Below are 22,093 nucleotides of genomic sequence, written 5' to 3'. Positions count from 1 at the left end.
AGCAGATCCCCAGTGGAAGAGACTAATGTAGAGACAAAAGAAGTGAATGAAGGAGCGCGTGATTGGAGGGAGACCCTTATCACTAGCTGGTCCCCACAGAATGGCCTGATTTTACCCAAGGTGTTGGAGGGGAGAGATGCCTGTGATCTCGATGTCCTTTGTTATGGAAGGAGGAAAGTCAACCCTGGTGTGGGGATTGCTGTCTGCTGAAGATGTGGTGCTTGGGTTGGACAGGATCAGCCTTGTGTGTGTGTGTGTGAGAGAGAGGCGCTTCCCAGGAGCCATATTCCAGCGTGAGTCAGTGCCGGCCAGAGATAAGTTGAGAAGGGAAAAGAAAACTACCCCATTATGTTACTGGAATGACCTGCTGTGAATGAAACAGGCCCCGTCTGGTTCATTGTCCTTATGGAGCCTTCCCGGTTGCCATGGGGACCAGGGGCCAGGGGTCATGCTCTTTGCTCCCTTAAGGTTGATTGACTGATGTGGAGTTTAATAATGCAGCTGTAATTTGTTTTTCTTTATCATTGTCCTTTTGGTTAGAAAATTGGAGCTGACATTTAAAAGGGCATATTACACTGCACGGTAATAAATGAAGACCTGCGTGTATTGTGCTGTAGGACGGAGGTTAGGCTAGTGGAGTGAGAGGACAAAGCCATGAGCCACGTCTTTTAATGTGGCTGCCTCTGTTCAGCTCCATGGTTGGCTATGTTCTTAAGATTATTGCTGCTGCCTGATTCTGTATTGCTTCTTTTATCTCTGGACAAAATTGGATTTTTTTTTCCCTCCTACCGAAGAATGTTTAATGTATGAATTCTGAGGTTGCAGCTCAGTCTGTGACCCACAGCTATCGACCCCCCCCCCCCCCCCCTGCTAAGGAGTAGGTGGAACCTTCCCCTCTGGCCAAGATGCTGGCGAGTGTGGAAATAGCTGGGAAGTTGCTTCTATTGCTTCTGGAGAGAGGAAACCTATTCTGTGCAAGCTTAGACTTTAGCTGCCCAGGGTGCATTAGGTGATGCCTCCTCCTCGTGCAGTGACGGGAGTGAGAGTAGTGGAAAGCCTCTTGTGATGTGAGTAGGTGTGTGACCTGCTCCGGAGAGAGACTTGACTTCTCTACCCAAAAACGCAGAGGCTTGGTTGAAGAGGCGGACCGGGATGTCCAGGGGCTAACAAATCCCGAGCGCAATCTGTTGCCAGACGAGGAACTGCGCCATCCTCAAAAGGGGAGAAAGAGATGTATAGAAGGCTGAGATCCAGTGAAAAGCTTGATTGGGGGGGGGGTGGTGGTGTGGGACTGAAGGAGAGAGGGCAGCAGGTAGGTCAGGCTGCTGCTGAGGAGGTGGGGGAGGGGGACTGTGGTGCTGAGGTAAAGGGTGTTTGTGAGCACGATTGTGTTTGCGCACATGCAGCAGAACCTGGCCTCCAGTCACCTTGGACCTCCTTCCCTTTGGAGCAAGACCTCGCTCTGTCAAGCCCACATGGTAGCTGGTGTGCAAGGGCACCCCAAGTTTAAAGGGTTCACTTACAAGCGCCTGCCACTCCAGTTTTGAGGAGTGGATGAAAGTGATCCTCGATCCTGAGGGGCTGCTTAATAGAAGCTGATGGTTGTTGGAAAGAGTGCGGGAGATCTTGGAATGCTGTGGAATTTCAGTGCCGTGAAGGCCTATCTACCAGGAGTCAAGAATGAAGAGCATCAAGAGTAACGTGGCTGGAATGGGCATTTCGAAGATCTTCTCCAAACCACTTCCCTTTTTGGCACAAGGACCCATGACTTCATGCTTTCTGCTGCAGTCTTGCCACGGCCCAACAAAGGCCACAGAGCAACAGGAGAACAAGGCCTGTGGAACAGGCAAAGTTCCTACTGAAGAAACCGAGATGTGTTGGCAAAATATTCCTGGCGCATGTTCCCGACCTCGCCTCCTGCATCTGGGAAGAGGTGAGAAGCCCGGCCATCTCGGGTGCCTTAATTGTGAACGAGGGTCTCCCTGCTGCCTGTCACAGGGAAGGTCATTGCTGGGATGCCCTTCAACTTCCTCCTCCCAGTGGGTGAGATGTTCCTTCCAGGATCGCATCACGGAGAACAATGGACATGGTGCTTCCTGCTACAAATCTGAGAAAAAAGTAGCTTGCGCCATCAAACTGTTTTGTGAACCTGCAAAAACCCTTTAACTTCTACAAATGAGAGGGATTATGGAGGATCCTTCTCAAGTTTGGTTGTTCATTAATACTCGTTGCCTTGGGTTGGCTAATTCATGATTATTCCCCAACAGATCCAGTCCCAGTTGCAGAGTGGGCTCAAATGAGACCTGTTCTTTCCCCTATTCCTTATGTGTCATTGCTGCAACCCTCTCTGTCTTAGCTGCAAGCCATCCCCTACCGCCTGGAGTGGAGTTGATCTGCAGGGTCAGCAGGAGACTTGAATCTTCTTCTACACTCCAGAACTGAGGTCACTTCAACCCCAGACATCAAGTTACAGGACTTGTGCAAGTGCACACTTGAAGACCAAGCTCCAACATCTCAGAGGATCTATCTTGGACCCAACGCATTGATGCAATCACGAAGAAAGGCACGCCAGCGGCTCTACTTCATTAGGAGTTTGAGGAGATTTGGTACGTCACCAAGACTCTTGCAAATTTCCACGGATGTACGGTGAGAGCATTCTGACTAGTTGCATCACCACCTGGTATGGTGGCTCCAATGTGCAGGATCGAAAGAGGCTGCAGAGGGTTGTAGACTCAGCCAGCTCCATCACTGGCACAACCCTCCATGCTATTGAGGACATCTTCAAGAGATGGTGCCTCAAGAAGGCGGCATCCATCATTTAAGGACCCTCACTGTCCGCGACATGTCCTCTTCACATTACTACCACCGGGGAGGAGGTACAGGAGCCTGAAGACCCACACTCAAAGTTTCAGGAACAGCTTCTTCCCCTCTGCCATCAGATTTCTGAACGGTCCACGAACCCATGAACACCACCTCGTTATTCATCTTTTGCACTATGTATTTATTTTTGTAATTTATAGTAATTTTTATGTCTTTATGTCTTGCACTGTACTGCTGCCGCAAAACAATACATTTCACAACATACGTCAGCAATAATAAACCTGATTCTGAAGCTCCAGACCAGCGTTAATTCCTTCAAGGCCTAAGAGAGAACTGGACTCTGATCTCGTTCTTGTCCAAAATCCACATAGGCACACAGAGTGCTGCTGGAGGAAGATTGGTGGTGAGAATGGCTGGCTTACTTCCATTTGTTAATCCTTCCTTCCTTTCCCCCTTGAGTGACGAGCTTTCCTTGATAACTTTGGGTTGCTTGACAAGAGGTGTTATTTTAGTAATTGGTTTATGTGATGTGGCCATCACTGGCAAGTCAAGAATTAAGTATCTTTAATGGCAGTAACCCCTACTCCCCACCACCAACCCCCCCCAACTGACATGAGCCCAGCAAATTCAGAACAAAGTCAACCTTTCCCATGGGTCTGGACGTTTGTGAACTTGTGGATTGCTATACACAGAGTCGTTTAGCACGGAACCAGGCTCTTCGGCCCATTGAGTCCATGCTGACAGAGAACCCATTTATATTCATCCTAGACCAAACCCATTTTATTCTCCCCACATTCCCGTCAACCCTCTCCACGTTCTACCACTCGCCTACACTATAGGAGCAGTTCACGTTGACTGGTTGACCTGCTGTACCTGTTTTTGGGATGCAGGAGGAAACCAGAACGCCCAAAGGAAACCCACAGGATTGCAGCAAGGACGTGCACCTAGAGAGCGCCGGACTTCGGGATCGAACCCAGGTTTCTGGAGCTGCGAGGTAGCAGCTCGACTGGCTGCGCCATGGTGCCGACCCATTCAATTCATTCACTTGTTTTCTCCAGCTGGGATTCAGACTCGTGTGTCTGGGTCAGTCGTCCAGACATTCGAATGCTAGTCCAGTAGACTAACCACTGTGCTCTAGTATCCCCAAACGATGGCGGCTAGCTGCTGGTCCCACACCAGCTAAAGAAATGTCAGAAGCAGAGGGTAAGGGATGGGTCACTGAGTGGGAAGGGGCAGCACTTCCAACAGTGCAGGGCTACATTACAGCTGGTAATACATTGCACCATAGTTCAAGTGCTCATTTGCCTGCATGTCAGAACAAGCTAACCAAGGTGAGGGGAGGACGTAAGGGCGGGGTGCATGAGTCAGCAAAGTGGAACGTGGTTGATCAGATGTTAGGCTGGAACCATTGAACCATTAGTAACTAAAGCTAGTTACAGGTTTACCCAGCTAAAGCGGATGTCCCAGCTTGTATGCTTCCCAGAGTATTGAAATACAAGTGCAGGTGGCGGGCACAGCTCTCACAGACTAGAGTTAAAGTGGAAGATTTTTTTTTGAAAACCCCTTTTGAGTCGGAATGAGGGAGAGAGAGTGCCTAGTTCTCAGGCGCCAGTATCCAAAGCCTCGCTTGGCTAACAAAACCCTGCTTTCTGTTCCTGACCTCTTGAGTAAAGTGGATGTGTGTGCTTTTGCACTGCTGAGTAAGCTGTGAAGAATAAATCAGTCCTTGGTGGCTTAGGAGGACAAACAGCTATGTAAATGCTTTCTCAGAGGAACAATCTCAGCCTTTCATGATGTAAATGATTGCAGAATTATTCATGCAGGAGGTATTTTCTGGCATGAAGCTGTTCCAAAGTGAGATCTAACTAGTTGTGGATTGCAGTATATCCAGTAATTGAGAGCAAGGCTGTAATTAAAGTGAAGATGCGTGTTAATGTGTAGGCAATTAATTCGGGTCCCAGGCACAGGTTTTATTTAACCCATAGTTCAGGAGGTGCTTGCACCAATTTCTGAAGCTTCCCTACACAGCCCCATTTTAGGTCAACTCTGAGAACAGGAGTTCTCAGTCTGTCAACAATGACAAAATGTCAGTGCAGGAACAGACCCCCCCCCCCCCCCCCCCCCCCGCCAACTCGTGCAGCCTGTTGGTGATTTTCTCCATCCGGATGGCTAGTCTCACTGTGTTCTCTTCCATACCAGTCTCTGTCTTTTGAACTACCATCTAATTACGTACTAAAAGTAGAGTTGGGATGCTAAATTTTTCAGAGGTCATGCAGATTTTACAGCCTGCTCTTGGACTGCCCAGAGCATTACCAGAATGAGCTTGGAGTCTCCTTACCATAACTGATGCAGTCACTCATCTCTTGGCTGCATTGCACTGGTGTGTGACATGTTTTTCCTGTTGCTGTGTGTGTGTGTGTGTGTGTGTGTGTGTGTGTGTGTGTGCGCACGCGCACACACACACCCCCTCACCCTCTCTCTCACTTCCCCCCTTACTTCTGCCCCTCTCTCACTCCTCCACCACCACCGCACCCCCCCCCCCCCCCCCCCCACTCCCTTTGACTTAACAAAAACAAACAGGTTTCTGTCTGAGGTTGGATTCTCTGCTGGTGAATTGACAGGGACTGTTGGGAGGATTCTCAGGGGCAGAAAATTTCTGAAGTGCCAGTACTCGGGAAAGTCTGGTGCTTGTAGCACCTCCAGGGGCATGGAGTCATGGAGACATTCAGCATGGAAACAGGCCCTTCGGCCCAAGTGGTCCACACCAACCAAGATTTCCATCTAAGCTTTCCCGCATTTGGCCCATATCCCTCTCAACCTTTCCTATCCATGTACCTGTCCAAGTGCCTTTTAAATGTACCTGCCTCAACCACTTCCTTTGCTAGCTCATTCCACATATGACCATCCTCTGGGTGAAATAGTTGCCCTTCAGATTCCTATTAAATCTCTCCCCTCTCATCTTAAACCTTCGTCCTTGATTCCCCAACCCTGGGAAAAAGGACTGTGTGAATTAACTTAATCTATCCCCTCATGATTTTATACACCTCTATAAGATCACCCTTCATTCCTCCTAAGCTCCAGTGAATAAAGTCCCAACCTGCTGAACCTCGCTCCATAACTCAGTCTCTGGAGTCCCGGCAACATGCTCGTAAATCTCCTCTGCACTCTTTCCAGCAGTAGTGTGTGGTGTATGCATGGAACCTGATTGTTCGTGCCAGGAAAGTTTGGGGTTTGCAGAGGAAATGCAGAGGGAGTTTGGCACAGGCAGCTATTGTGTCGGGGATGCTTGCTGTATGCAGTATCTGCTATGGCAGTACCCAGGCTACCTGGTGAACACAACATTTGGGTGAAGTGACTTGCAGTGCTGAGAAGCTCTGGTGCACACTGTATCTGACATGGCAGTGCCCAGGGATGTCTGGTGTATAGAATACCTGTAGCAGTAGTGCCTGTGGGGTCAGGTGCACGTTGGACCTGCAGTGGGTGTGACATTGTTTGAGGCTGTGCCAGTGCCCATTTGCACACAGTACCCACCATGGAAGTGCTGCTAAGGTTGGGTGGATGCAGTAAATGCAGCTGTAAGAGGTTTACCAGGATACAGCCTGGATCAGCAGGTATGAGCCATAAGGAGAGGTTGGACGGACCAGGGCTGTTTGCTCTGGAGCGGCGGAGACTGAGGGGAAACCTGATAGAAGTTCATAAAATTATGAGCGGCACAAATAGGGTAGATGGTCTTTTCCCCCAGGGTAGAAATGTCAAATACTGGAGGACATGCATTTAAGGTGAGAGAGAGAAAGTTTAAAGGAGATGTGCGGGGCACACTTTTTTACACAGAGACCGGTGTGTGCCAGGAACGGGCTGCCAGCGGTGGTGGTAGAAGCAGATACTGTAGTGGTGTTTAAAAGGCTTATAGATAGACATATGAATATGCAGGGAATCGAGGGATATGGGCGCCACGTGCAGGCAGAGGAGATTTAGTTTAATTCGGCACCATGTTCGGTACAGACCTGGTGGGACAAAGGGCCTGTTCCTGTCCTGTACAGTTCTATTTAATTGCATGCAGTAACTGCAGTGGTGCTGCGGGCAGTGGTGCTGCTGACAGTGCCGAGCATGTCTGCCACCCCCAGGAGCAGCGGTGGCTGTGCTGGGCGCATCTGCTGCCCCCCAGAAACTGCAGTGTCAGTGCTGGGCATGTCCGCTACTGGCAGGAGGTGCGGTGGTAGTGCCAGACCCATTTGGTAGGCACGCTTTCTGCAGTGCCGATGCCTGGGAACGTGCTCCATTTCTTAGTTGCAGTAACCAAATGTTTACAAAGCTATTGCTTTGTGCGGAAATCCTTCTGTAATTGAAGAAGGGCTTAGCACTGCTACTCGCTGACATTCTTTGCGGCTGACTCAGCCAGCAGCACATGTGGTAAGGTGCAGCTTAGGCTGTTCTGTGACGTCTGTTTGCACAGCTTTGGCCTTTAAAAAGGAGGGATTGACTCGGATTGTGAGCAAAAAGGCATTGGCGAAAGGAAAGGAGGAAGTAAAATTGCCAAACTCTATACTGTGGTATTAAACCTCAGACCTCTTAAAGGGACTTGGACCTAATCAGAAGCAACATTTGAGCCACTGATTGAAACCCTGAAGGCATATTCTCAAACTTTGGCCTGTGTCACTTGTCACAGTGATTCCCGGGGGTGTGCTCTTACCCGGGATAGCTCAAATTTCCCTCCCCTGTGGAATCAAGAACTAGAGGGCATAGGTTTAAGGTGAGAGGGGAAAAATTTAAGGTACGTGGTTAGGAAAGGTTTGGAGGGATATGGGCCAAACGCAGGTAAATGGGACTAGCTTAGGTGGGCATCTTGGGCGGCACGGACTGGTTGGACCAAAGGGCCTATTTCTGCGCTGTGTGACTCTCCTCTGAGTGCAGCACTTACCACGCGTGGAGTCTTGATGTGCTGGAGCCCTGTAGCACTCGGCCGCAACCAGCCAATGTTTTCTCTGTTTATTTCCTGTGTGGCCTCTGCCATTTGGAACATTTGTACCTCCCGTCTCTATGGGGGCGGGGGGTGTACTTGAGCTGCATCTGTCTACTCAAGTCAGACCGAGGTGTGTTTGGTGCCGAGAAGGGAACATCCAGTTTGCTTCCCGGTCCTTTCACTCCGATGAAGGATGTATTGCCAGAACGCTTGTTTCTGCACTGTGGGCTGGAACAGAGTCGTGTGTTTGCCAAGCATTGTGGCTTTGGTTTAAAACTTGCTCAGCGACAGCCTTCGTTTGACATGGTACCACGTACCAGGGTGCTTCCAGCATAGTTGGGAATCAGGAGCCTGAGAAGTAATCCAAAGAAGCACAGTCTGATTGGTAGCGTTCCTGAGAAGGAGGCAAGGGGCCACATGGGCTCTTCCAGCTTTCCACCACCTTCTCCAGCCTTCCCCGGCGTTCAGCACCCCATTTTGTGGCAGCCGCCTCCCCTCTGCTGAAGGACCCGCTACTTACTGGTGAAAAAATTCTGGTTCTGCCCGACCAATGGTCCAACGCCTGTCTGTCCTCTGTGAGTGCTGATAGGGTGATTCAGAGGTGGGGCCTTCACTGCCCTGTCCTTCACTAACGTTATATGTTATTAGGAAATATTCACCTACATTAAAGCTGCTATATAATTGCGAGTTGTTGTTCCCACACAAGTTGTTTTCAGGGCAGTAGAGGGCAAACGATTCACAATTGAGAAGTGGGTTGGGGGTAATCTTGGCCAATTCTCTGCCCCTTCCCCAAACCCAGGGCATTGGACACAGAGATAAGACCTTGCTCTCTCAACCTTTGAACAGGAGGCTGTGCTTAACCTGCACTGTTCACATGAGCTCCCAGGACAGCTGCAGATTAAATGATGGGGGAGGATCCAGTGAGCAGAAACTACTCCCCACTACCCCATCCCCTGTTATAAAGGCAATCGAGTGATTCTTTTACATTTCATCCAGTGTTCCGACTCTGGGTCACATAGTCCTGCTGTAACTGCAGTTCTCTGCTCAGTGTTGCTGGGGAGATGACAGATTTTGTGGGCTCCTCTTTTGAATATTTCTTGTTATGTTAAGATTAAAGGAATGATCAGCAAACAGTGCAAGTTTGCTATAAAGTTCTGGAAACACACAGGCTAGTCCGCAAGTGTAAAGGGATTCAAGGGGCACAACCTCTAATAATACATTGCTGAGAAATCGATAGAATTGACAAGCAGCTGGTGCCAGCTTTTACCCAACACGTAGCCCATCATTGGTTCACTTGGGTCTTCCAGTTGAAGCATTACTAGCTTTCTATAGGAGAACCCCGCGGGAAATACTGATAACGTTTGATTTTTCCAACAGGTAGACGATGCCATGCTGATGTTTGACAAGACAACCAATCGACATCGAGGTAAACATTTTGTTTGCATTGACTCTCATTTGTGTTGCGTAATTCGTATCCCTTTGCACTGTACAATATAGGTTCCTTTATACCGTGAAAGTCCTTGTATAATTAATTTCATTTATAACTGCTCCCCTTTATACTAAACAGTGCACTCTCTTACTTTGCATAATTCACATCAGTTAGTATTGTTTGTACACACTCATCTATAATCCAGTTCCTTTATACCGCGTAACTCACATCCATTTGTACTATACAATTTATACCTTGCGTGTTCCTTTACAGTTATTGGGCCAGTTCATGAAGCTTAAGCACCTAATCTTCCAAGTTGAACATTGTACCTGGGCACAAGCAGGTTCGGTTCCACCTTCCCGCCTCCCTCAGCACTCTCCCCGTGCTGACTCTCCCCAAGTCCTTGGGCTAAATTCACTCCTTAGCTCCCATTTGAAAGTCCTTTTATGAGGCTGATGACCAGTAGGGAACACGCATAAAGGAGAAGGAGTGTGACAAAATAAAAGGAAGCGTTGGTGGAAAAGAGGGAGATTGATCCTGTTATCTGTCCCTCTGGTGGTGCAGGGACCATCAAATGATCAGAACAAGATGATGCCTGACAGAGGTTTTATTAACTAATACACATACACTGATGCTGATGATGTCTTACAAGTGGTGTCTTTATTGGCACCTGTGACTCCTGAGGGCCTGGGATCAACATTCAGAAGCCTGGTATTGCGCAGAAAGGCTGATTGGAAGAGGAGACTATCACATTTCAGCATTAACCTGGGAACACAGGGAGGGCGCAAAGTGTCTCCTCTTACCGCAGCAGGCAGTTGGTCAATGATATCAAGTGCCAAGCTCCTCAGTGCCACTCTGGATGGAACAGGTGCATGGCCTGGATACGATCGAGAGAGACACAGCACAGAAACAAGCCCATCGAGTCCAAGACAGCCATCAACCACCCATTTACACAAACCCCATTCTATTCTCACCTCAGTTGCCATCAATTCCCCCCTGGATTTTACAGCTCACTTACACATGAGGGACACTACAGTGGCCGACTAATCCACCAAGCCACATGTCTTTGGGATGTGGGAAGAAACTGGAGCACTGTGAGGAAACCCACGTGATCACAGGGAGAACATTCAAACTCCATGCAGACAGTGCCCAAAGTCAGGATTGAACCCGGGTCTCTGGAGCTGTAGAACAGCAGTGCCTCCATGTAGCCCAGGTGCTGCATGGCCTTGGGTCAGTCACTTGGATGAGTAAGTGGTTCACCCACAGGCAGCAGTGCTTGTTACCTTAATCTTACTGCAAAAGGAGTGAATTCTGAGGCGTGCTGACCTGACAGGATGCTGGTGTCACCGAGAGCTCCTGAGAACATTGAGGGAAGTTGATGTTGATTTGGCTGTTTGACCAGAGGGACAAACTGAAGCAGGAAGAGAATGGCCTTCAGGAAGGAAGCAACTGTTATATTTCAGGCACACAGCCGGCAAGTTTACCCCCAATGGCTGTGGGTTTGGTGTTCAGCTGGGCTATTGGCGAATAATAATGCCCCAATGGCTTTTCTGGCGGGGAGCCAGACCTGGCCTGCAAACCCCTCTAGCTCCCTGATCCCACTTTTCCCAATCAATGGGCAAAGAACTTTTGCACATGAATCAGGTTTATTATCACTGACATATGTCGTGAAATTTGTTGTTTTGCGGCAAATTAAAATTACTATAAGTTATAAAAATTAAATAACTAGTGCACAAAGAGGAACAACGAGGTTGGGTTCATGGGCCGTCCAGAAATCTGATGGCGGAGGGGAAGAAGCTGTTCCTGAAATGTTGAGTGTGGGTCTTCAGGCTCCTGAAGACCCACACTCATGAAGTCTGGTTTACCCCCTGCTCTAATTATCTGGAGTGTGGGTCATGCATCCCACGTGGGCTTGTATGATGTCCGAATGATTGCTGGCTGCTGATCCCTATCTCCCTCCATCACTACCTCTTCACCCCCCCCCTTCTATGGCGGGGTGGGGAGGGCCATTCCTCCTCCCCTTCTCCTGCTGCATGGGCATCCTTTCCTTCCTGCTACTGCCCCTCTCTTGCTCTTCCCCCTCCCCTCTGTGCAGGTACCTTTCTCACTCACAACACCCCCTTGCCCAAGTGCACTCTCCCTCTCTGTTCACCCTTCACCTTCCCCGAACCTACAACCTGACTCCAGTGAGCCCCAGCTGGCAGTCAAGAACATACAACTTAAGAGTGGTGTTTATTTAACCTCCCTTTGTCCCTGGTGGTGTTTCAGAGTCAGTGGTTGGAGGCAGAGATTGCAAATGGCTGCCTGGTGGAAGTGAACGTCAAGGTTGAAGGTGAACTACTGGATGGTCATGATGTCTGGGAAGATTTCTAGACAGCGGGCTGCACTACAGGGTCCAAACAAAGGGCAGATTGTCAGAATGAAGGTGTCGTGTCCTGAGAGTTGCCTGGAATAAAAGCCCAGCTGAATGCTGTCATGTGAGCCTGTAACCTGGCTCGCGGATTGTATTCAGCACAGGTTTCAGCAGCCTTGATCCCAGCATTAGTGTAATCCTTTGCTGCTACTGATACTCAGTGCTCTGGGTTGGTCTGTATTGCAGATCAGTGCCTCTGAGTTGGCCCCTGTTGCAGATCAGCACCTCAGAGATTCTGTGGGTATACTTGCATTATGTAAAGCAGACCCAGCCTGCTGTCTCAGCACCTTTCTGCCCTAATTCATCCTCCTCATTTCCCCTCTCTTCTCACTTTCAAACAAGGACCATCTCCAGTTTTCTGCTTCTGTTGCCTGTGCCCTCTCCTCCCTCCTTGTGATCCACAATCCTCTGTGATCCTTTTTCTCAAGGTCTCAGTTCCCTACTTAACCACCCTGGCCTAGCTTTTAAAATAACCTTGGGGCATTTTTGCTGTTGTATTTGCATATATGTGTGACAGAGGTCTAACATAACTGAGGAAAGTCATCCATATGGATCGTCAGTTAGATCTGAAAATCCGGCAGTGAGCCAGATTGAACTGACGTTTGCTGGTTGTTCTGATCAGAACAGCCAATGTTCAGCTTTCCCAGATGTCTGTGAAATGCTAGGACGTAACGGTGGATCAGTAGAGCTGATTCCATCAGTTTTCTCCACCAAATAAGCCCCTGCCCCCGATGCATATTCAGAGAACTCTCCCTGCATCCACTCCCTGGTCGCACCAGATGCTCGTGCTGCCATGCAGTGCCTGGAGGTGCACCAGTGAGATAACTAACTGATGCGGGTGCTCTGAGGAGGCAGCAGTGTTTCTGTGCTGCTGATGGCTATGCCCTGTGATTAGGTTCTCAGTGGGGCCCCTCTTTAGATAAGAATTCCCATTGAAACTGTGCACTTGAACTTGAAGCATGACAACAGGATGTGCTTTGCAGGTAGAACATAATGGGCATATAAAAATATAGTGTAGGCAGTGAGAGGGGCCAGAGAAAAGTCCTCCCCAAAAACATACTCAAGGGAAGACTCAGCCCAATGGAGACACGAGAGACTAGCTGCTGGAATCCGGAACAACACACAAAATGCTGGAGGAACTCAGTGGGTCAGGCAGCATCCGTGGAGGGAAATGGACAGTTAACGTTTGCCCATGCTGACTAGATAGTTTACTTGTATTTTTAACTTGTATTCCATGATTCCAGGTTCCTGGATACCATTAACCAAAATAAATCTATCAATCTCTGCCCTGAATGGACTTGCAACATTCAAAGCCCTCCGGGAGGAGAGCCTTGCAGGTTTCCACCACCTCTGCCTGAAGAAAGGCTCCTGGTTTTGCCCGTGAACAGACTCGGCACTAATTCTAAGATGGTCAGACAGAAAATACTCTGCTGGTCGGACAGCATCTGTGGAGAGTGAAACAGAATTGACTTTGCAGTTCGATGAACTTTGATCAGAAGGAAGGAGCTTTAGTGACAACTCATCAACCCGAAGCATTATCCACTCTTCTCCCTACAGATGCTGCCTGACCTGCTGAGTATACCCAGCACTCTGTTTCAGATTTCCAGCATCTGCAGCATTTCTAGATCCAAAGGGAATAGATTATCTTTATCAACTCAAATTCTTTCGCCGTTTAAAGAAGTTAACTCCTCAGCCTTCCAAGACAATAGGACAGGTTTATTGGTTCATTCTAATGTAGAAAAAAGCTGTAAAATTTACTGGTATAAATTATAGTCCTGCCCACTCCACCTCTGACAAGTATCCATGACAATGGCTGGCAGTGGTGTTTGTCAGGAGGTCTACAGTAAGTAGGTCTACCGAAGCTGCTGAGGTTCATCCAGCAGAGCCTTGCCTAATTAAAAAGTAAGGCAATCGGCTCTAAAAGCCTAAACCTCCTTGCGGCATGCAGACTGATAAATTGCTTGTGACAGCAAGTGGCTGGTGTGAATCCGGGCAGGGTAAGCCCAGGCCACACTTGCTGACACCAACCCCTTTGTGACGGGCCCATGCAGCAGCTTACTCTGTGCACGACACAGCTCGGCTCCCCACTGTCTGCAGATCCGTCATTTAAAGACATATGAGTGCCCACTTCATTGTGACAGCATTCCTTTCCGCAACATCTCGTGGGCATTTCAACATGGCCTTGTCTAAGGTCCCTCCACATACGACCTGTGCCCCGGGGTCAAAGGGTGAGGTGGGAGCGAACAGGCGATTGGAACTATTTGCTTGCACGATGCCTGTGTAGGTTGGAAGGAGGTTCAAGTGAAGCATGATCATACTGACGTGGACCCCATTGGCCAAAGAGCCTGTTTCTGTGTTGTACAAGCTGTCCAGTTTGAGAGCTGCTAAGGATTGTCTCTGGTTGGTGAGCGGAGTTAGAAGCAGTTGTCAATTCCTGTGGGTCCTAGACAGGGAGGTTCTCGGCTTGTCATTGGGAGCCCTCGAGCCATGGAGAGTGATGGCACTGCCCTGATGTTTAATCAGGGGCGAGGGTGGAATGTCATAGAGTCATACAGCATGGAAACAGGCCCTTCGGCCCAACTGGTCCATGCCGACCAAGATTCTCACCTAAACTAGTCCCATTTGCCTGCGTTTGGCCCATATCCCTTTAAACCTTTCCTATCCATGTACCTGCCAAGCACCTTTTAAATGTTCTTTAAGTACCTTCCTCAACCACTTCCTCTGGCAGCTCATCCATATACTGACCACTCTCTGGGTGTGAAAAAGTTGCCCCTCAGGTTCCTATTAAATCTCTCCCCTCTCACCTTAAACCCGTGCTGTCCAGTTCTTGATTCCCCAATCCTGGGAAAAAGACTGTATGTTTACTTCATCTGTGCCCCTCATGATGTTCATTCTCCCACACTCCAGTGAAGAAAGTCCCAACCTGCTCAATCTCTCTCCATAACTCAGTTGCACAAGCCCTGGCAACATCCTCGTAAATCTCCTCTGCACTCTTTCCAGCTTAATGGCATCTTTCATATAGCAGGATGACCAAAACCAAATACAATATTCCAAATGCGGCTTCACCAGCATCTTGTACGACGGCAATGTAACATCCCAACTTCTATACTCAGTGCCTTGACTGATGAAGGCCAGCTTGCCAAAAGCTGCCTTCACCACCCTGTCTACCTGTGATGCCACATTCAGGGAACTATGTACTTGTACTCCTATAATGTGTAAAGTATTTGGTCAGTTAGTGGCTAAAAATATTCATCTCTGCTCCACCTGTCTGCTGTATTCCTTTGTACATTGGAAGAAGGTAGCTGTATCATGGACACCACGTTTGTTTGTAGTTGATGGTTGTCGGAAGTGATGGATTGGTCCCAGGAAAATCCCTGCAGAGTGGAGGGTAATTGGGATAGATTTAGAGGCTGGCAATGTATGGTGCAGGGGCTATATTTGGTTATTCATCCCCTCGTTAAATCGTTGGTGGGAACCAGTGAAGATCTGGGCCCACTGTTCATTAGGATGTCCTGCTGGCAAATGCTGCCTTGTGGATCAAGAAACAAACTGCTGAAGGAACTCAGCGGGTCAGGCAGCATCTCTGGAGGGAAATGGATTTCAGGTCGAGACCCTTCATCTGGACTGAAAGACCAGAGGGGAGATGGCTAGTGGCTATTGGATGAAGATGGGATCTGGTTTAGAGCTGCCTCCAATTTCCAAGGCCGTAGCCAAGACAAAGGAAGGTGCTCAGTGTAGCTGGTGCCTGTACTCCCCGCTGTACTCTGAGGCAGACCCATCACCCACTCAGCCCATCTGAGCAGCTCAGCCAGGGCTGGTCTAAGTGTGCCTCCAATCCACACAAAGTCGATAGTTTATAAGCTGTAGTATCTCATCAACCACACAGTCTGAAGACAAACCTTGCAAAGGAACGACCATTTTTTTTTGCAAATTAAATTTGTGCTTGGGTTTAAAAAAAATAGACACAGGCAGCTTGACAAAGAAAGCCATTGGGTGACTCCAAGCTGGTCAATTAACAATGTTTGAAGTCTGGCCCCACGACCCTTGACCTCCCCTGTGACCCATCCCCAGCCCCCAAATGCATAGATTATGGCTCCGTCCTGCGTCGCCACATCTGTCGCTGTTACTTAAAAATCAGGCATGCAGCCATGGCAACCTGATTGCAGCTGTCTGTCATTGGGATGTATTAACAGCAGGCAGGCCAGGCCTCCCCATGCAATGGTCAGAATAAGCAGAAAGTGCACACACGTGTACACCCACCCACATACACGTACACGCGTGTACACGCACACATGTATGCATGTGTGCACACATACACACTTTGGGGGAAAAAAGATCAGGTCCCGGTTGCAAGTTGTTGGGGAAAACGTTTGCTTTATAACACCAAGATGGCTCAAGGATGTTGGCATGGTTGTACTTGCATTTAAATAGTGCCTGTCACTTCTGCGGGATGCCCCAATTGTTTTATTACCGACGGACTGCTATTAAAGTGCTGCCTACTGTCGTTTTGGAGACATTTCATGCAAATCATGCAGCCAGGCCCTTGATCCACACCCTACCGTGAGAACTGAAGGATAGTCGGCAGAGTCAGGTACCCAAGTTGATTTTCTGCTGCTGCCCCAGGGACCTGAGGTCAATGCTGGTCCTCCAACCGAGCGGTCCAGCTGTTCCTGTTGGTATTGGCGGAGGCTGGGGTGACCGCACCAGGGGAACCCATTGTCCTTGCAGCTAGGTGAACTAAGGGTCAGCCTGGAATGTGAGGCCAAATCTCTAAAGGGGCTCGAGCCCCAGACCTTTTCACCTAGTAGTGAGCACGTTCCAAATGAACCAAGTAAATGCCACCTTGGACAACTATCCTTCGTTCATTTTTTTTTGGAATCCAGGCATCGCCCATCCCTCTACAGCCTTGAGGAGGTGTTGGTGAGCTGCCATTTTGAAACAGTCATCCTTCTGGTGATGGCTCTCCCATTGGGTTGGGAGTCCCAGGACTTAGTCCCAGTGATGATTCCAACTTGGGACGTTGCCTGTCATGGAAGGGAGTCCCATGTACTTGCTGCCTTTGTCCTTCTTGATGGTAGAGATGGTGGGTTTGGTAGGTGCTGTGGGAGTAGACTGGGTGAGTAACTGCAGTATTTTGTTGGTGGTGTCCACTGTGCACTAGTGATGGAGCGAATTAATGGTCAGGGTGGTGTGTGGGCAGATCAGGAAGGTCCTTATTGATAGGTGGTGACGAGTTGGAGTCGGGAAGCGGGCCTGGTGGTTGGAGGACCAGCATTGACCTCAGTTCCCTGGGGCAGCAGCAGAAGATCAGCTTGGGTACCTGACTCTGCCGACTATCCTGTAGTTCTCACTGTAGGGTGTGGATCAAGGGCCTGGCTGTGGGCCCCCTCTTTTTTCCCCCTTTTCTCTCCCTGCTCTTCCCTACCCCTCTGTCTTCCCCACACCTCTCTCTTCCCCACTCATCTCTCTTCCCCACCCCTCTCTCTCCCCCTCCCTCCCCCTCTCTACCTTCTCCCTCTCCCTCCCTCTCCCTCCTCTCCCTCACCCCTTCCTCCTCTCCCTCACCCCTTCCTCCCCCCTCCCCTCTCACTCTCTCCCTCCTCTCTCCCTCTCCCCTCTCTCCCACCCCTCTCTCCCCCCCCATCTCTCCCCCCCCATCTCTCTCCCATCTCTCTCCCCCATCTCTCTCCCCCCATCTCTCTCCCCCCATCTCTCTCCCCCCATCTCTCTCCCCCCCATCTCTCTCCCCCATCTCTCTCCCCCCATCTCTCTCCCCCATCTCTCTCCCCCCATCTCTCTCCCCCCATCTCTCTCCCCCCATCTCTCTCCCCCATCTCTCTCCCCCATCTCTCTCCCCCCATCTCTCTCCCCCATCTCTCTCCCCCCATCTCTCTCCCCCCATCTCTCTCCCCCCATCTCTCTCCCCCCATCTCTCTCCCCCCCATCTCTCTCCCCCCATCTCTCTCCCCCCATCTCTCTCCCCCCCATCTCTCTCCCCCCCATCTCTCTCCCCCCCATCTCTCTCCCCCCCATCTCTCTCCCCCCATCTCTCTCCCCCCAATCTCTCTCCCCCCATCTCTCTCCCCCCATCTCTCTCCCCCCAATCTCTCTCCCCCCAATCTCTCTCCCCCCAATCTCTCTCCCCCCAATCTCTCTCCCCCCAATCTCTCTCCCCCCAATCTCTCTCCCCCCCAATCTCTCTCCCCCCCAATCTCTCTCCCCCCAATCTCTCTCCCCCCAATCTCTCTCCCCCCCAATCTCTCTCCCCCCCAATCTCTCTCCCCCCCAATCTCTCTCCCCCCCCCAATCTCTCTCTCCCCCCAATCTCTCTCTCCCCCCAATCTCTCTCTCCCCCCCAATCTCTCTCCCCCCCCCAATCTCTCTCCCCCCCAATCTCTCTCCCCCCCAATCTCTCTCCCCCCCCAATCTCTCTCCCCCCCCAATCTCTCTCCCCCCCAATCTCTCTCCCCCCCAATCTCTCCCTCCCCCCCCCACCCCTTTGTAAAGTGACAACATTTTAAAGTTGAGAACAGCTGAATGCTATTTTGTTTTGTCGCTGTGTGCTACAGCTGTACGTGGTGTGCGAGCGAACGGAGTGCAACACCGCACACAGTGTAGCCAGGGTGCACTGCCTGGCACGCTGACCGGGCAGCCTGCTGCCTGGTGCAGCTCCAGCAGTAAGATTACAAGTTCTTTGGCTTTTAACCCAGACCTGCCATTTCCAAATGCTGCCACCTGGTTTCATTTCCACCTGCACCACTTTAGGAGACCGGCCCTTTACAGTGCGAGTGTTGCCTGTTTACAGCTGCCCTCTGCCAGCACAGCCTTGGGTTGCGGAAAGGTAATTTTGAAGGTCAGGACCTCAGATTCGGCACAAAACCTGTGACCCCCACCCCCCTCATGCCTACAGCAGGCTCATCAAGGCACTGGGAAGATCCAACCAACAATGCTGCAGAATCCTCCAAATTCATTGGAAGGACAAGCAAACCCATGTCAGGGTTCTCTCCCAAGCTAGCAGTGCCCTCTCGCTCTCTGTGGAAGTCCCAGTTACGCTCATTTGGCTCATTGAGTAGGTCACATGTCCAACACCAGGGGCACTTTACAGCAGCCGACCTGCACGTCTTTGGGATGTGGAAGGAAGTGGCATTGCAGAAGAGAACCTGTTGGTTCCTGTAGTGGAGCTGAGCCACAAAGCAAGACTGATACTTGCCGCCTCCTGCAGTAGCCTTGTAACCGGTGTTGAGGGAAGTCCTCCACTCTCAGGGCAAGCAGGGGCGGACAATTAATGCCGGGCTTGCCTGTGAAATCCAAATCCTAGCTCTAGCAACACTCGGGAAGCTGGACACCATACAGGACAGACCCCTTACTTGGTCAGAGCTCCATTCATAACCACGGCTGCACGCCTGCCCTTTACAACGTGCACTGCGGCTACTAGGCACCTTGCAAACCAGCGACCTCTATCCCCAAGAAGGAGAAGGGCAGCAGATGCATGGGAGTGCCCTCCCTTCCCCACGTCGCGCACCATACTGGTTTGTTTCCATTGCTTCCAACTCCCTCCTCAACAGTACCTTCACCTGAAGGCCTGCAGCGGTTTAAGAAGGCAGCTTCCCACCACTGACTCGAGGGCAATTAGGGATGGCGCATGCCAGCAATGTGCACAAATGAATAAAGACCAACAGAAGTTGGAGTAGGTGATTTAGCCCCTTAATCTGTTGTCAGTTGGTGGGTTAAATTCCATCTAACTGCATGTTGCCACATTTGCCCCATGTCCCGTAAACCCCTAGTTAACAAAAATCCACATTACATCTTGCCCCACATTAATCGCTGTAAGATGGAGACGTCCAAACTTCTACCTCCACCCCCCCCCGCCTCCCTTCTGCACTTTGTGCCATTTCCTGACTTGCATGATTCATTTCCAAAACGTCCAATGAAAATGAGAACCAGAAAAATACCAAAAGTTCTTGAAGCAGCTTTAAGCTGTTTCCAATCCAGGAGACATTACGTGGAGTGCAGGTTGTGCCTTGCTCTGGGAACTCCTGACCTCGGTCCAGACCGGGCAGTTTCAGGGCAGCTTCTAGCTGAGCAAACTTCCTGGTGCCTGGATTTTGGTACTTCAGTGTATACTCTGGAAATGTATCTGACTTGGAAATAAATTGCCCTTCGCTGGGTTAAAACCCTGGAACTCCCTCCTTAACAGCACTGCGGGTATGCCTGTACCTGAAGGACTGCAGCAGTTGAGGAAGACACCTTCTCGAGGGAAACTAGGAATGGGCAATGAAGTGCTGGCTCAGCCTGTGAAACCCACGTCCCTTGAATGAAATAAAAAAATAGAGACCCATTGAAATGGACAATTACTGCATTGCTGTTGGCAGGGGTGTGAGTTGGAGCCAATCATTGCCGGTGCTGTTGTGTGCATTGGGTAGGCGCACCAGACACTTGGACCTGTGTGGCTGCGTGTGGCACCAATACAGCAATGGCCAGTGAGAGGGGTGGTCCTGTTTCAGAGGGCCAAGAGTGGCCATTTGGCCCCTCGAGTCCCTTCTGAAATTCAGTGAGATCCTTGCAAATTTGTGACCAAACACCATAAACCTGTTGCTTTGGATCTAATAATAAAAGTACTCTCCTTGTGAATGCTCCAGTTTATGCCTCTCCATACGGTCTTTTGAGGAAGAGGGAATTTCGGGTTTCCTTTGTGAAGTGTTTCCTGAGATCACCGTGAACTTTGGATGTCCCATCTAATTCTACACCATGTATACTTGTGATCTCTCCAAAGTGCATTGAGTGCAGGAAAAAAGTCCATAATAAAGTAGCCTACCTGTAAATTTAATGTTTGTGAAGCAGTTGGTTGCAAAGTTGTTCCAGGAAGTTGCACCTGCAGATTCACAGAGTTCTAAAAAAAATACAGATATTAATGAATGTTTATTGTAGCTCGCCTGTAAACCTTTGTATGATTTCATCCCTTAACTCACTTCAGTAAAATCACCTCTCCGAACACAAGCTTAATTCCTGCAACCTTCTTTGTTCTTTAATGCTTTGACCCTTTCAGAATGAATCAATGCGGCATCTGCTCCCAATTTTTTCTTTAAAAATTGACTAACAATATTTACATAATTTTCAAATTAAAGCATTATGCCCCTTGTCCAGGATTCCCTCCAGTCCCAGATTGTGGATACTGCGTGCTCCCTCTTCAGGGACACTCGGGTATGGAAGTCTCCTCGGAAGAGGGGCAGGCAGTTGGCTCAGGTTGATCCTCTGATGGCCCTCTGCCTGGGCTAGTGAATGGCCACCTTGGCCAGGCCTGTGAGCAGGCTGACTGACTCCCCTCCCCACCCCACCCCTCCGCACTGCACCAAAGGTCAGGAGTGCGGGGTTGAAGTTCATCCAGAACTTGAGGAGCAGCCCCTTCAAGTACTCGGACAGGGGAGTGCAACCTCTTGCATTGCACGTAAGCCTGGAACACAGACTCCTGCAGATCGTGTTGCCTGTGGCTGGGAACTGCCCAGTTCTGTGTGGGGTGGGAGTGGGTGTTAGGGGGTGTTCACTGACTACACGGGACCTTGTACTCGTGCAGAAGCAAGTCTCCAGGCCGAACCTCTGCCCCCACTGCCTGCCCACTGGGTTTGTTGTAGAGAGAGGAAACAGAGATCGGAACAACCCTGGACATTGTTTAATGCAAGGAGGTTGGTTTGGACAAAGGGGTCGACTCTACAGCGCTGTATTATTCATGGAAACAGAACGATGGCTGAATTATTAATGGTGAAGGCTCAGCAGGTGTGTGAGAGCAGGGGTACGATTACAGCCGCTGTGTGAACACAGCCCCTCGGCAACCTGGCAGGCATTTCGTGCGGGGGGGGCGGGTATCAGCTATCCCCTCGCACCCCTGCTGTTATCTGACAGGCATCGGGACCCAGGAGAGGTCAGGGTCAAAGTCTGCCGGGGCGCCTGCTGTGGGATCATCTGGGCCACAGAGGGGGAAGTGACTGACCCTCTCTCCTGCGTCCCATCACCTTGATGTTGGCCGTCTCTAATGAAGTAACGTTCTGCACACAAGCACCTCACCAGATCTGACTTTCCCGTCGCCTCCCCCTCCCGCTCCTGCCCCTCCCAGCCCAGTGCTCCCTTCTCTGCCGAGGAGTCCTTTGCCGTGCCGGAGCCCTGCACCAATGTCACCGCAGTCCATTGGTCAACTCGGGCGTGAGCCTGGACAGATTGTCGGCAAGCTATTTGACAGCAGGGGCATCACCGCTCAGCCCCAGCATTCTCCATAGCTGGCACCCACAAACAACTGGTGGGACTAATTGGCGGTGAGCAGGAGTGGGAATTCTGGCTACTGTAACCCTGGGGATAAATACCCTACCTTCAAAATCTTACAAGGGGAATCACTGCCGGGGGTAATTTGGGAACAAATGGGTAAGGGCATTCTAAATGCTGGAAATCCAGAACAAAACATACGGTTGTCGAGCTAAAGTGT

At 50.2% G+C, this 22,093-nt stretch overlaps 1 protein-coding gene across 3 annotated transcripts in view; it reads left to right on the top strand.

Moving 5' to 3' along the window:
- LOC127579381 (RNA-binding protein Musashi homolog 1-like) overlaps positions 1-22,093 on the top strand; it is a 122,398-nt gene that overhangs the window by 84,784 nt on the left and 15,521 nt on the right. For all 3 annotated transcript variants that reach the window (XM_052032135.1, XM_052032136.1, XM_052032137.1), the window contains one exon: positions 9,158-9,206. In XM_052032135.1, the coding sequence (XP_051888095.1) occupies positions 9,158-9,206 (49 nt within the window). The remainder of the gene's footprint in view (positions 1-9,157; positions 9,207-22,093) is intronic.

Source organism: Pristis pectinata, chromosome 17 (assembly GCF_009764475.1).
Source record: "Pristis pectinata isolate sPriPec2 chromosome 17, sPriPec2.1.pri, whole genome shotgun sequence".
NCBI lineage: Eukaryota > Metazoa > Chordata > Chondrichthyes > Rhinopristiformes > Pristidae > Pristis > Pristis pectinata.
Note: the sequence above shows the minus strand (reverse complement) of the source record. Positions and strands in the feature narration are given on the sequence as shown.